At 30.7% G+C, this 13605-nt stretch overlaps 1 protein-coding gene across 1 annotated transcript in view; it reads left to right on the forward strand.

The window, feature by feature from the left end:
* LOC140447770 (sodium- and chloride-dependent glycine transporter 1-like) overlaps nucleotides 1-13605 on the forward strand; it is a 79386-nt gene that overhangs the window by 18893 nt on the left and 46888 nt on the right. The window contains exons 4-5 of the mRNA XM_072540625.1: nucleotides 683-837; nucleotides 1279-1367. Coding sequence (XP_072396726.1) covers nucleotides 683-837; nucleotides 1279-1367 — 244 coding nt within the window. The remainder of the gene's footprint in view (nucleotides 1-682; nucleotides 838-1278; nucleotides 1368-13605) is intronic.

Genomic DNA, 13605 nt, shown 5'->3' on the forward strand with positions numbered 1-13605 from the left:
ATTTGCAGACGACATGGTATTATTCGCGAAAACAGCAGAAAAACTGAAGCAAAATAAAAAAAAAACAAACTCTGAGGCAAAAGATACAATCTAAATGTAAATAGTTAGAAGACACAGATAATAAAAATAACAAGGAAGTCAGACAGGGAGGACCAAATATTTTAATAACTCTTCTTCTCTGGCAGATAAAAAATTGTCTTCGCGGGCACTTAGTGATTTTTTTTTTGCTGATAACAATTTGACAGTAATTATTTTTGTCAAAAATATTGTACACATCTTAGCGAGTTCGTAGATAAAAACAATTTTTTTCGCCAGTATTTACCGAAAAAAATTTTTTATGGCCCACTTTCGGGAGTAGTTATATTCTTCATCGGTGCATTATGTTAATATATTTTCCGTAGTCATGCACAGAAATATTGTTTATTTCGCCGTAACTATTTTAGACCTTCGCTGAAACACAAACAAAAATAATTACATTTCTCCGAAACTTGAACTATGAGAATAAAATTTAATCCGAGCTCAGTACTTGAATAAAAGCGCAAATAATGGGGATTAACAAGTCGAAAAACGAAGAACTTTTTTGTTTTTTTTTTATGCTCTGTGGACCAAACTTTTTGTCTATTTTATTTAAATAATTTTAAGTAAACCCTATTCTCGGAAGTTCTTAAAAAAATTGTTCTAGGTGCTGGGTATGCCATGATCGTTGTTAATCTAGTAGTTTGTACATACTTTAATACAATATGTGCCTATCCATTAATATTTTTGATTCACTCATGTAAATCAAAATTACCGTGGCAGTTCTGTTCAAATTCTTGGAATACAATATTTTGCAATGGGGTAAGTAAAACAAAATAAATAGAAATACATTACTGCATTAATAAATTGTATAAAAATGAGAGTCTATTATCAAAAGGTAAAAAAAGAAAAATAGTTACTTACAATTGATTTTATTATAACTGATATAGAACTCTATAAAATCAGCCTATATTTCGGTCCCCGTTAAAAGGTTACTTAACCAAAAACGTTACAAGGCAATAGGTTAAACAATTTAATTAATTAATATTCTTACTTTTAATACATTGCCTTATACTGTTATTATTTAAGTAACCTATTTTCGGGCACCTGAAGATGATCTAAAATTGTAGAGACCGAAACCGGTCGTCCAGGTTATAATAAAACCAACTGTGAGTCATTCGTTTCTTTTCCTTTTTATACATTTTTCATATTTTTCATTGTGCATATGCAATAAATCAGATAGTCTAAATTTTTTATGAGAAGTTTATAGATGAACCTGGTTTAAACACGTCCCATTCCATTTCATCAATTAAAGCCACAGACTTAAAAACTCCCGCGGACGAATTTTTTCAGTAAGTATAAGTCGTATTTATTTTACGTAATTTGTATTTTATTATATATATTTGTCTTAAAAAACTATTTGCCGCAGCAACTTTTAGAAGCGTGTTTTTAAAAACAGGGGGAAACCTATGTATATATATGTATATATATATATATATATATATATATATATATATATATATATATATATATATATATATATATAGGTATATGGATCTATATTTTTAATAGACCTAAACAGAGTGACAATATAACATCGTTGTAGGGTTTGGCTAAGACGTCCCCATTTATTGTTGCTATCTTAAATTTTTTTATATTAATATAGGTTAGATGATTATTTGCAGAAAAGCTTATTTTTCCAGATTTTACAAAAATGCTGGTTACATAATATAATAATTATTCAATAATTAAATAATCTCTACCCATCTCTTTTCCACCGATCTCTCCCACCTACGATTTATTGACGACATTGTTCTGATAACAGATAACTTAAAAGAGATTATACTATGCTTACTGAGCTAGATACCCCTGTAATGAAGTTGATTTAAACATAAATTTTGCAAAGACACAATACATGTCAAATCTGGTACCAAGGGAAAATTCAAAACTGGACTGCAACAAAATAGGATTAGTAATAAATATAAATACTTAGGTCATGAAATCCAAATTGCCAGAGACAACCAAACCAAACGAAAAATTACTTTAGCGTATGCCGCATATGAAGCTTTATCTGACATCTTCAAGAGATGACATTCAAAAGGCCGCATATGCAAAATTATTTGAAAAAGAAGACGTTCTACCAATGTGTGCTTGTAGTCATGACTTTCGGCGACGAAACACTTTCCTAACCCAGGCTACAGCAACCAAACTCAAAGTAGCACAAAAGAAGAATGGAACTCTCGCTACTTGGACTAACTCTCAGAGACATGATTAGAAATGAAGAAATAAGAAGGACAGGAGTCGCATATGTAGTCGTGTTAATTCGGGTGAACATGCCGGTAACTCAATGAACCGTCTTCGAACAATGCATCTCTGAGAGAAAATGGTATTTAAATACTGCCTATCTCTATAAAAATGTGAGCGGCACCATCTTATTCAAAGTGTATGTTTTGTTCTGAAACGAATGGTTTATTTTAGTTATAATTTGATTTTGGAGATTATCAAGATGTTTGGGAACGGTCCTCGTATCTATACTGTTTTTTTTTATTGGTTTTACTGTTTTATGATTTTATACAAGCATATTTGTCATCCATCCTATCTGACCAGTATTAAGTACTATGCCCATTTACATTACCATTTATAGAGTATCAGGATTTTTATCACTGTATACTTCTTTTGCATGCATATTTTATCTGTTATATTTTCATAAACCTCTAATTGTCGATTAAAATCATATTTAGATAATTCTTGATGAATTTGAATTTTGTACGGATGAAAGGTATTTTTATGCAAAATGAATTGTATATACTACTGAAAGTACCATCATCTCTTGTCAGTTTATTTGTAAAAACAATATGATTCTCCTCAATGTTTAAAAAGTCATCTAAAGATTTATCGGATCCGATCCTGATCATGGTAACACAAACTTTGTATACATTTCAGTCCATCAAAATCGTGTTATTCAAACTGGTCTATATCAAAATAGACTTAAAAAAAGGAATAGGTGATAGTGTAAGTGTAGCTACATTACGTAATAAAATTGTGAGTTATTCTCATTTTATATATCAAACACTACAAAACATACCGTTTGTAGGGTTAAGTGTCGCCGAGCTTGTTCAGAATAACTTCTATAACTGGTTTGAATAAGTACTAATGAGTTTAGGCAGCCATGACTGATGATCAAAAATCTCAAACAAGACATACTCTGCTGTGCTTTATAATACTTCAATTCAGGTTCCTTCTAAGAATCAAGCAGTTTTATTTATTGCGGTACGGGATACTAAAATTGAAAAGTACTATATAGCTCTTGGTGACATAAAAAAAACCTGTAACAAATTAAAACGTCACAAAACCCCTGAAAATCTTATCAAATATAAGAAATAATGGGCTCAAGCTAGATATATACCTAAAACGAACAGAAAAAATTTTGACAATAATTTACGTCTACTATTAATACCACTATGCTTATAAGCACAGTATGGGAAAATTTTAGAAAAATATTTGGAAGCAATACCTATAAAGGAATCCATTCCTATGCAAAAATAAATAGATAGTTATATATAATAACAACATAGCAGAGTCGTTAGCAAAACAATTGGAAATAAAATCCAGCGATAACAACGTTTACAAAGATTTTATCAATACTAAGATAACTTTTGAAAATCAATTAATAGATTTTAATTTCATTAAAGATAATCCTCTTAATATAACATTTACCATAGAATAGCTTAATCAGTCGTTAAGTACCAGCAAAAAATTAGCGCCAGGACCAGACGATATTCCTGTTAGTTTCTGACAAAATCTATCAGATAATGGAAAAAATATCTTCTTACCCTATTCAACAGAATTTGGACCAATATTGAGTTTCTTACAAAATGGACTCTCAAAATAGAGAATTATAGACTTAGTTGCTTTTAGGAAAATAATAAATTAATAATCAATAAACAAATGTCTTTTTCGATCTAACAAAAGCTTTTGAAATAGATTGGAGATAAGACATTCTTAACACACTGAGTCATTGGGGTTTCAAAGGAAATTCAGTAAACAGGAGAAAGTTTAAAGTCGATATAAATGGTATAATATCCAGCACTAAAGACTGAAAACATAGAACACCATAGATCTATTATTAGTTCAACACTATTTTTAGTAGCGATAAACAAAATCTTAGGAGACTTTCCAAAATTTGTTTAGGCGAGCTTATACGCTGATGATTTCTCTACAACCAAAACCAAATGTTATTTTCAAAAAAACGGCACTCTAAAAATCTAGATCTTCAGTTATATGGAAACAACTTAACAACATTTTTAGAAATAATATTTGATAAGAAACTATCTAGAAATACCATATTATGCAAATTAAGCAATATTGTCTATCTGGTCTTAATTTAATGCAAATACTGTGCTATCGTAATTAGGGCTTGGATTTTAAGAATTTAATTCATATTTACAAATCACTAGTACGATCAAAACTTGATTATGGATCATTATGGATCAGCTGTGTACTCATCTGCAAAGAAGACACTTTTTGCTTAACTAGAAGTCATACCAAATACAGAGTTTAGAATAGCTACAGGAGCATTTTGTACTAGCCCCATTAAAAGTTTACATTATGTATTCTTTAAATTTTGGAACAATATTTTTGTCATTGACATGCGTATCATCCATATATGCGATAAAATCGTATCCCACTTTACATAACACTATCGCTAAACGTTTCAAAGGCACTTTGGCACTACAAATAAAAAAGGATAAACCCTAGTGTCCAATATCAAATCTTCATAATTCATATCCGAAATTGGACAGTATAATTTTATCACCCAGTAGACCGAATGAATCTATTTGTTATTAAATACACACACGTAGTTAATTAGGTTACATACACATTTGGTCAATTATAAATAATAATTTGGACATCAGTCAAAAGTACTGACAAAGTTAAACAATTTACATAAATTAAATACACATATCACGCTAGGTACGCGAAAAATATTGACCCAAATAGAATTTATATAAAACTAATATCTCTTGACTAGAGAAGCATTCAATCAATATTCACTCAACGAACATATAGTCTTCAACGATCAACTTCATCAGTCTCTACTCAAAGTAATCCCGGGTCTACACCCATAGTGTACGTCTCAACAATAAACTCTGCTACTATTATTTGGTGTTTCCATTACAACAGAACGAACATCTTCACTGAGCCAACGAGGGGAATCTGTTCATGGTCCTATCGAGAAACAGAATACTTCAAGGAAGTTTGAGAGAGCCTATACAGTCCACGCCAGCAACACCCTCAGTAGCAGAGAGAGACCACTAGACCCGGGAGAACGAAAGCAGTATCAAAGCCAAGAGCCATACTAGAGCCGAGAGAAGTACCAGAGCCGAGAGCAGTACCAAAGCCGAGAGCCATACTAGAGCCGAGAGCGGTACTAGAGCCGAGAGCGGTACCAAAGCCGAGAGCCATACTAGAGCCGAGAGCGGTACCAAAGCCGAGAGCCATACTAGAGCCGAGAGCGGTACCAGAGCCGAGAGCAGTACCAAAACCGAGAGCCATACTAGAGCCGAGAGCAGTACCAAAGCCGAGAGCCAGACTAGAGCCGAGAGCAGTACCAAAGCCGAGAGCCATACTAGAGCCGAGAGCAGTACCAAAGCCGAGAGCCATACTAGAGCCGAGAGCAGTACCAAAGCCGAGAGCCATATTAGAGCCGAGAGCAGTACCAAAGCCGAGAGCCATACTAGAGCCGCAGAGCAGCCAAAGGACAGGACCGATTGCAGAACCCACCAGAAGCGAGGGATCCTCAACGTCTAAGAACACAAAAAACCGTAAGTTTTTGAATAATTACAAAATCTTCCAACTTTTATAATCTTACAATTTAACAAGTTTTTTTTATTACAACTTAACAATTTAGAACAACAATCTCCACTCTATCAATCGTATAATAATGTACTTTAGAATGCATACCATTTAAATAATACAGAGAATTGATAAAACAAAAATAAACGTCATTCACAACTATAATTAACTAAACAGTAATTTTGTATGACAATTTGAAAAAAGAAACGTTCATACATACAGCTTGCTTTTAATTACAATTAAATATTTTATTTGGAAAAATTAAAATAATTACGTAGCAAATAATTTCATTTATTTTGATAACAATATATATATATATATATATATATATATATATATATATATATATTTGTTTTTAGTACAATCCTGAGCCTTCGATAGTAAAACTTAAGCACAAACCTGAACCCCGTTTACGATGCTGAACCTGTATATTGGTTCAGGATTGGTTTCCTTTTATAACTGACATATGATTAAAAAATTTACAAATTAAATCATTTTTTTAAATTAGTGGTGCCATCGGCGGACAAAACTGCCTAACTTTCAATTCAATATGTCATTTGGAATCCAAGAGAAACCTGTTTGTATTGTGGTTCAGGATTGCATTTTTTAGTTCAGCCATTTGCCACTTTGGCGCTGGAAACAATTTCTTGAATATACATGATTTTTATATACATTATCACAATTAGTACCTTCCTGATCCATACTATGTGGCAACATTGCTTTGTCGTTATTTTGTTTAGAGAATTGGGGAATTCTATTTTTAGCCAAGGCCAGAGAGATTTCTTTTCAATAGGTGGTATGAGATATTATTATTATTATTTAGTTGCAAGTTGCAAACAGTCGTTTGTTTTGGTTCAGGAAGGTGTGTTTAAAAATGAATAATAATTATAAAGGACGTTGTAAACTGATGGTTGATATGTATTTAGGGAAAGGTTAATTATACAAAAGGTATTAAACTAAATTGTCATTTTGAGCGCTTTGGCTTAAAAATCTAGCTGAATTGTCCTTATTTATATAAGTTAATATTAACGGAGGTACAAGGTATCCAAGTAAAATAGTTATTCTTGATTTTAATTCATATTTACAAAAAGACTGTGTCAAAGTTTATTAAAAATTATTATAGGCGATTTTCTTATCGAAAGAAACTGATTTGCAATTTGGGATTATCATGTTATCCGGTTTTTAGGATTTGTTCTAAATAATGTTTTAAAAAAAAGTAAATTTTTATTTTTTTAACAAAAAACGTAATTAATAGAGGGGAGTTCCGTGATACATCATTTTAGACGGCTTATGAAATGTTTTCAGTAGTCTGAGATATCTCAAAATATTGAGTTCCTGTTTAAATTCATTTTATATAGGGCATCCCAAGTAAGAGAAATCACGTCATCTTCTTTTTGCTAACTGTTATGCAAGATGTTTTAGAAGTACTTCGATAAACCTCTAGGGGAATTATATTAGAAGGAAAAGTATCTCTAACTAATGGACCTTGATGTCTTCCTGTTTATATTTTTAAATTAGTATTTTATGACTGTCAGTATCTCAGACGAATTTGACTAAATTAGCACTATTACATGTTATTTAAGTTAACTAGTTTAAAACCTTTGTCTCTATTAGTTAACAATAGCGCAAAGGGGAACTGTTTATGAGAACTTTTCATCTATCGTTCATACCCCTGAAATTTTTCAAAATAGTTTTGAAACATCCTGTGCAAAATGAACCAAAAAAGCAAAAAATGAGAAAGGGTTTAAAGATTAAATGTATAATTTTTAGACAAAAACGAAGAAAAAATACTCTTTGATTATTGCTCGAAAAATTCGAAGAGCAGCTTGTATCCAATTTTTTCTCAGATACACGTAACAAAAGATTTAAAAATTTAAAGTTCAAAAGAGAAAAATGGAAAGGGGAAAGACGAATAAAAGCAACGTATGGGTAATGTAAGATCTATAAGTGATCACGTTGTGGATGATATGCGTTTAACGAAAGTAAATTGGCCAAGTTTAAATAATATTTTACATACTTAATAATAATGGGTCTGAAATGCTTTTTTCTAATCTATTAAGCTCGAAGAATAAAATATATTTTTTTAAATAAATTTTCTGTATTTACAGAGAAATTCTAATCTTTTTGTATCAAAAAGTGACACTTCTTCGAAATTCAAAATATTAATCATGTGCCAAATTACCAATATTAAAATATCTCGAAAAGAGTTAATATTTGGAAGATCAAAGAAATATAACTATTTTATTCAAAAATGAATGGGTGTCAAAATAGGTTAGTTGTAAATTATTGAGTGACAAAAAATTTTAAGCTGATTTCTTCTATTCAATATGATGAAAGTGGGGATATCTCGAGAACATACAAATCTAATAACATAGGGACCCAGATCAAGCAATAAATATGGATTTTTTATCCGACGAGTATGATTCCTATGCGGAAAATAATAATGCTGTGTTTCTACAGAAAAAAAATTAATAACTCATCTAACACATCCAAAAGCAAATTTATAGAGGATGACGACGATTCCATAAATATCCTAATTATATGCCATCAGAAGACGGCCGAGCTAAAAAAATGGGTAGCTATGTTTTTGTTTAATTGTTCTTAAATTTGGTTAAACTTTGACTCTTGCAGTTCTCAAATTTAAAAATGCCACAAAAAAGAGCCGTCCACAAATCTGTGACAGCAAACAGTGTGAGAAAGATTCGTTAATACTTGAAGAAGTGATTGATGGGAATGATGTTTCCTCAATTTTATTTAAAGAACCGATTGCAAGAGATAAACGCGAGAAGGACGAATCCCTAATAATACGGAAACTCTTAAATTTTGATAATAAACAAAAAAGTGAACATCAAATGGAGAAGCAGACTGAAAAGGAGCAAAACACAAGCAGCAGTACTGTAGCTCAAAGGATATCATCTCTTGCTCTAGAAGAGAAAGTAAGGACTCAATTAAATAACCATATAAGCAGTATATGGCATTCAAAACAATTTGATACTTTACATTCCCCTAAACTCTAATAATTCTTAAACTAACAATCTGTCAGAAAGCATATAACGTACGAAAAGAGACAGAATTGATTTTAATTTATTAGACATGAGATACTGTGGTAAGGTTGTTTTGTCGTTTACGTCTCGTCAGACGGGTTTTTTTGTGGCCAATAAAACAAACCAAACTCAGCTACATGTATAAAAAAAGCCTATCTGACTAGTTGTAAAGGACGAGACAACTGAGTCACAAGATGTCGTGTCTTAAGTTAAAATCAATTATGTTTCTTTTTTTTTAATGTTACTTTACTTAAATCTTTTCTTTTTCTTTTAACGTGTTTGATTCATTCTACTTCTTTTTTCAGCCACTTGTTAAAAAAACGTTTAAAAAGATCGAAGGGATTTTTGCTTCTATTGCGAAAAGGATGTTTCCCATTTTGCTAGACATATTTCTAAATGGCACTTAGAAGAAATTGACGTAGTTAACATATTATGTCATAAGGTTTATTTAAAAGGGAGATAATTGGCTTTATGAAACTTGAAACTATGATGAGAAAAATAATCGAAGACAAACGTCCCAAAGCGACGGACAAACTACTTTGCTTCTACACCATTTTCTTAAACGTAATGATTTATTAAAATCAAAAATTTTCTTCAGAATGCGTGCAGACGACATAAATCTTATTGCTAAAAAAGATCTCTCAATTTGCCAGTACACATATTCGTACATAAAAGGCCGTCAGAGTAAAGGCAAAATTGATTTGGTAAGACAAAATATGCTAAGACTCGCAAAACTCTTAGACTTTACAAGACTACAGAATCCTGATATTAAGAAACTTATAGATATTCTTCGCCCAAAGCATTTTCAACTAATAATTTCTGGAGTTAATAAAATAGCAAAATATAACCCAGAAACAGATAATTATGAGTCACCAACGTTGGCCATAAATTTTGGGACACTTATGAGAAAATGTTGCGACTTAGCATATATTATTCTTGTTCAGATTGAAAACACAAGCGATGAGAGAAAAGAACTTAAAATATTAAAAACTCTTTTAGAATCCCAATGGTGTAATGAAGTTTCTGCTCAAACATGTACCAATTTAAATCAAAATTAATGGAACAAGGAAGAACTTTTGCTGCTTACTAACGACCTCAAGAAACTTAATATGTTTTTGCAAACATCTGCAGAAGAATTATTTCACAAATTGAAATCAGGTGAATACGCCAAAAAATGTCAGTTGGAGAGACCTGCGAGTATAACACCAACAAAACTTCGAAAGCATTTGGCCACCATTATTCAACTTCTTCAATTTTTCAATAATGATATGGAGCAATTAAACAAATTTATTACAAATGACACACATTACAAATGCATTGCAATGATTATCGTTTGTCAAAGTATATCAAACGGCTAAAATTTCTAAACTTTTACTTTTAATGATGGAAGGTGGAGCTGAAAAATACAAAGGTAAAACATTAGACGAAACTAACATTAACTTAGCTCCTCTCTCTGATGAGGAAGAGGCAGAAATGGAAAATATCTTGGATACTCTAATCTAAACGTCGATTGTGAGATTCCATCTACTTCAGCTAACTTAGATAATAATAAAGAACCTCAAAAAAACGGGCAATTTAAAAAAGAAAATATTTATTGATAGAAGATCATGGACAAAACAATAAAAAAGAATTATCGCAGAATACTTTTCCGACGTTAAAAAAAGAAAGCTTTCCATTGAGGTAAAAGTGCAACACCTTATTAAAGAATATCCCGAGGTAATTAAAGAAAGAAAATGGACATGCATCAAAGCTGTAGTTTATAATATGTATACAGGAAAACTTAAGTATTAAACACCCATTTTCTAATATTTTTTAGTTGGTTTTTAATTTTTTTTTCACTGTTTTGAAAGACTTTCTTGTTTTAGTTTTGATCTGATCTGTATCACATTATTCTTATGTTTGTAGGCAAATTTAATTCCTATTACCTAAGCTATAATAAATAGTAGAGTCAAGTTAATATACCAATGTACCTAATTTTGATAACAAATGAATGCAATACTTTCCTGATTTATTCTTTTTTTTTTAATATAAATCGTCGTTAACATAAGCTCATATTTTTGACATTTATGAACTGGAACGTACGGTTTATTTATGGTAGTAATATGACGCCTTCGCTGTTAAAATAATCGGTAGACAGGACGTATTGTTTACATATTTTAGGATTTAGGATATGTACAATTAAGGGAAAGTAAAAATATACTGCTTCTGACTCTCAAGCAAACACATACGAAAATTTCCCTAAGAAATCCCATTTTACTTAAAGCTGGCAACATCTCTTAGGCTCAGGTTTGTGTATATACACGTATGTTTAGGTTCAGAATTGACTGAAATAACAAGGGGATCAGGATTATGTCATTAATAAGTAAAATCCCCATTTATATATCTTTTAAAATATTAAAAATTTCTTTTGTATATATACATTTTTGAAATCCTTGCTAGAATTAATGAAGATAAGCGTGGCATAGGCAGCTCTAAATACTCTAGATATAGGAGGTTCAGGATTGTATGGTTTTTCAGATGGTTCAGGTATGGTATAAATATGTATATATATATATATATATATATGTATATATATATATATATATATATATATTTGTTTTTAGTACAATCCTGAGCCTTCGATAGTAAAACTTAAGCACAAACCTGAACCCCGTTTACGATCCTGAACCTGTATATTGGTTCAGGATTGGTTTCCTTATATAACTGACATATGATTTAAAATTTACAAATTAAATCATTTTTTTTAATTAGTGGTGCCATCAGCGGACAAAACTGCCTAACTTTCAATTCAATATGTCATTCGGAATCCAAGAGAAACCTGTTTGTATTGTGGTTCAGGATTGCATTTTTTAGTTCAGCCATTTGCCACTTTGGCGCTGGAAACAATTTCTTGAATATACATGATTTTTATATACATTATTACAATTAGTACCATCCTGATCCATACTATGTGGCAACATTGCTTTGTCATTATTTTGTTTAGAGAATTGGGGAATTCTATTTTTAGCCAAGGCCAGAGAGATTTCTGTTCAATAGATGGTATAAGATATTATTATTTAGTTGCAACAGTCGTTTGTTTTGGTTCAGGAAGGTGTGTTTAAAAATGAATAATTATAAAGGACGTTGTAAACTGATGGTTGATATGTATTTAGGGAAAGGTTAATTATACCAAAGGTATTAAACTAAATTATCATTTTGAGCACTTTGGCTTAAAAATCTAGATGAATTGTGCTTATTTATATAAGTTAATATTAACAGAGGTACAGGGTGTCCAAGTAAAATAGTTATTCTTGATTTTAATTCATATTTACAAAAAGGCTGTGTCAAGAGTTTATTAAAAATTATTATAGGCGATTTTCTTATCGAAAGAAGCTGATTTGCAATTTGGGATGATCATATTATCCGGTTTTTAGGATTTGTTCTAAATAATGTTTAAAAAAAAGTAAGTTTTTATTTTTTTAACCAAAAACGTAATTAATAGAGGGGAATTCTGTGATACATCATTTTAGACGGCTTATGAAATGTTTTTAGTAGTCTGCGATATCTCAAAATATTGAGTTCCTGTTTAAATTCATTTTATATAGGGCATCCCAAGTAAGAGAAATCACGTCATCTTCTTTTTGCTAACTGTTATGCAAGATGTTTTAAAAGTACTTCGATAAACCTCTAGGGGAATTATCTTAGAAAGAAAAGTATATCTAACTAATGGACCTTGATGTCTTCCTGTTTATATTTTTAAATTAGTATTTTATCACTGTCAGTATCTCAGACGAATTTGACTAAATTAGCACTATTACATGTTATTTAGGTTAATAAGTTTAAAACCTTTGTCTCTATTAGTTAACAATAGCGCAAAGGGGAACTGTTTATGAGGAGAACTTTTCATCTATCAATCATACCCCTGAAATTTTTCAAAATAGTTTTGAAACATCCTGTGCAAAATGAACCAGAAAAGCAAAGAATGAGAAAGGATTTAAAGATTAAATGTATAATTTTTAAACAAAAACGTAGAAAAAATACACTTTGATTATTGCTCGAAAAATTCGGAGAGCAGCTTATATCCAATTTCTCAGATACACGTAAATAAAGATTCAAAAGTTTAAAGTTCAAAAGAGAAAAATGGAAAGGGGAAAGACGAAAAAGAGCAACGTTTAACGAAAGTAAATTGGCCAAGTTTAAATAATATTTTATATACTTACTTAATAATAATGGGTCTGAAATGCTTTTTTCTAATCTATTAAGCTCGAAGAATAAAATATATTTTTTTAAATAAATTTCCTGTATTTACAGAGAAATTCTAATCCTTTTGTATCAAAATGTTACACTTCTTCGACATTCAAAACATTAATCATGTGCTAAATTACCAATATTAAAATATCTCGAAAAGAGTTAATATTTGGAAGTTCAAAGAAATATAACTATCTTATTTCAAAAAGAATGGGTGTCAAAATAGGTTAGTTGTAAATTATTGAGTGACAAAAAATTTCAAGCTGATTTCTTCTATTTAATATGATGAAAGTGGGAATATCTCGAGAACATACAAATCTAATAACATAGGGACCCAGATCAAGCAATAAATATGGATTTTTTATCCGACGAATGTGATTCCTATGCGGAAAATAATAATGCTGTGTTTCTACAGAAAAAAAAAATTAATAACTCGTCTAACACATCCAAAAGTGAATTTATA

The sequence above is a fragment of the Diabrotica undecimpunctata genome, chromosome 8 (genome assembly GCF_040954645.1).
Source record: "Diabrotica undecimpunctata isolate CICGRU chromosome 8, icDiaUnde3, whole genome shotgun sequence".
In the NCBI taxonomy this organism is placed as follows: Eukaryota; Metazoa; Arthropoda; class Insecta; order Coleoptera; family Chrysomelidae; genus Diabrotica; species Diabrotica undecimpunctata.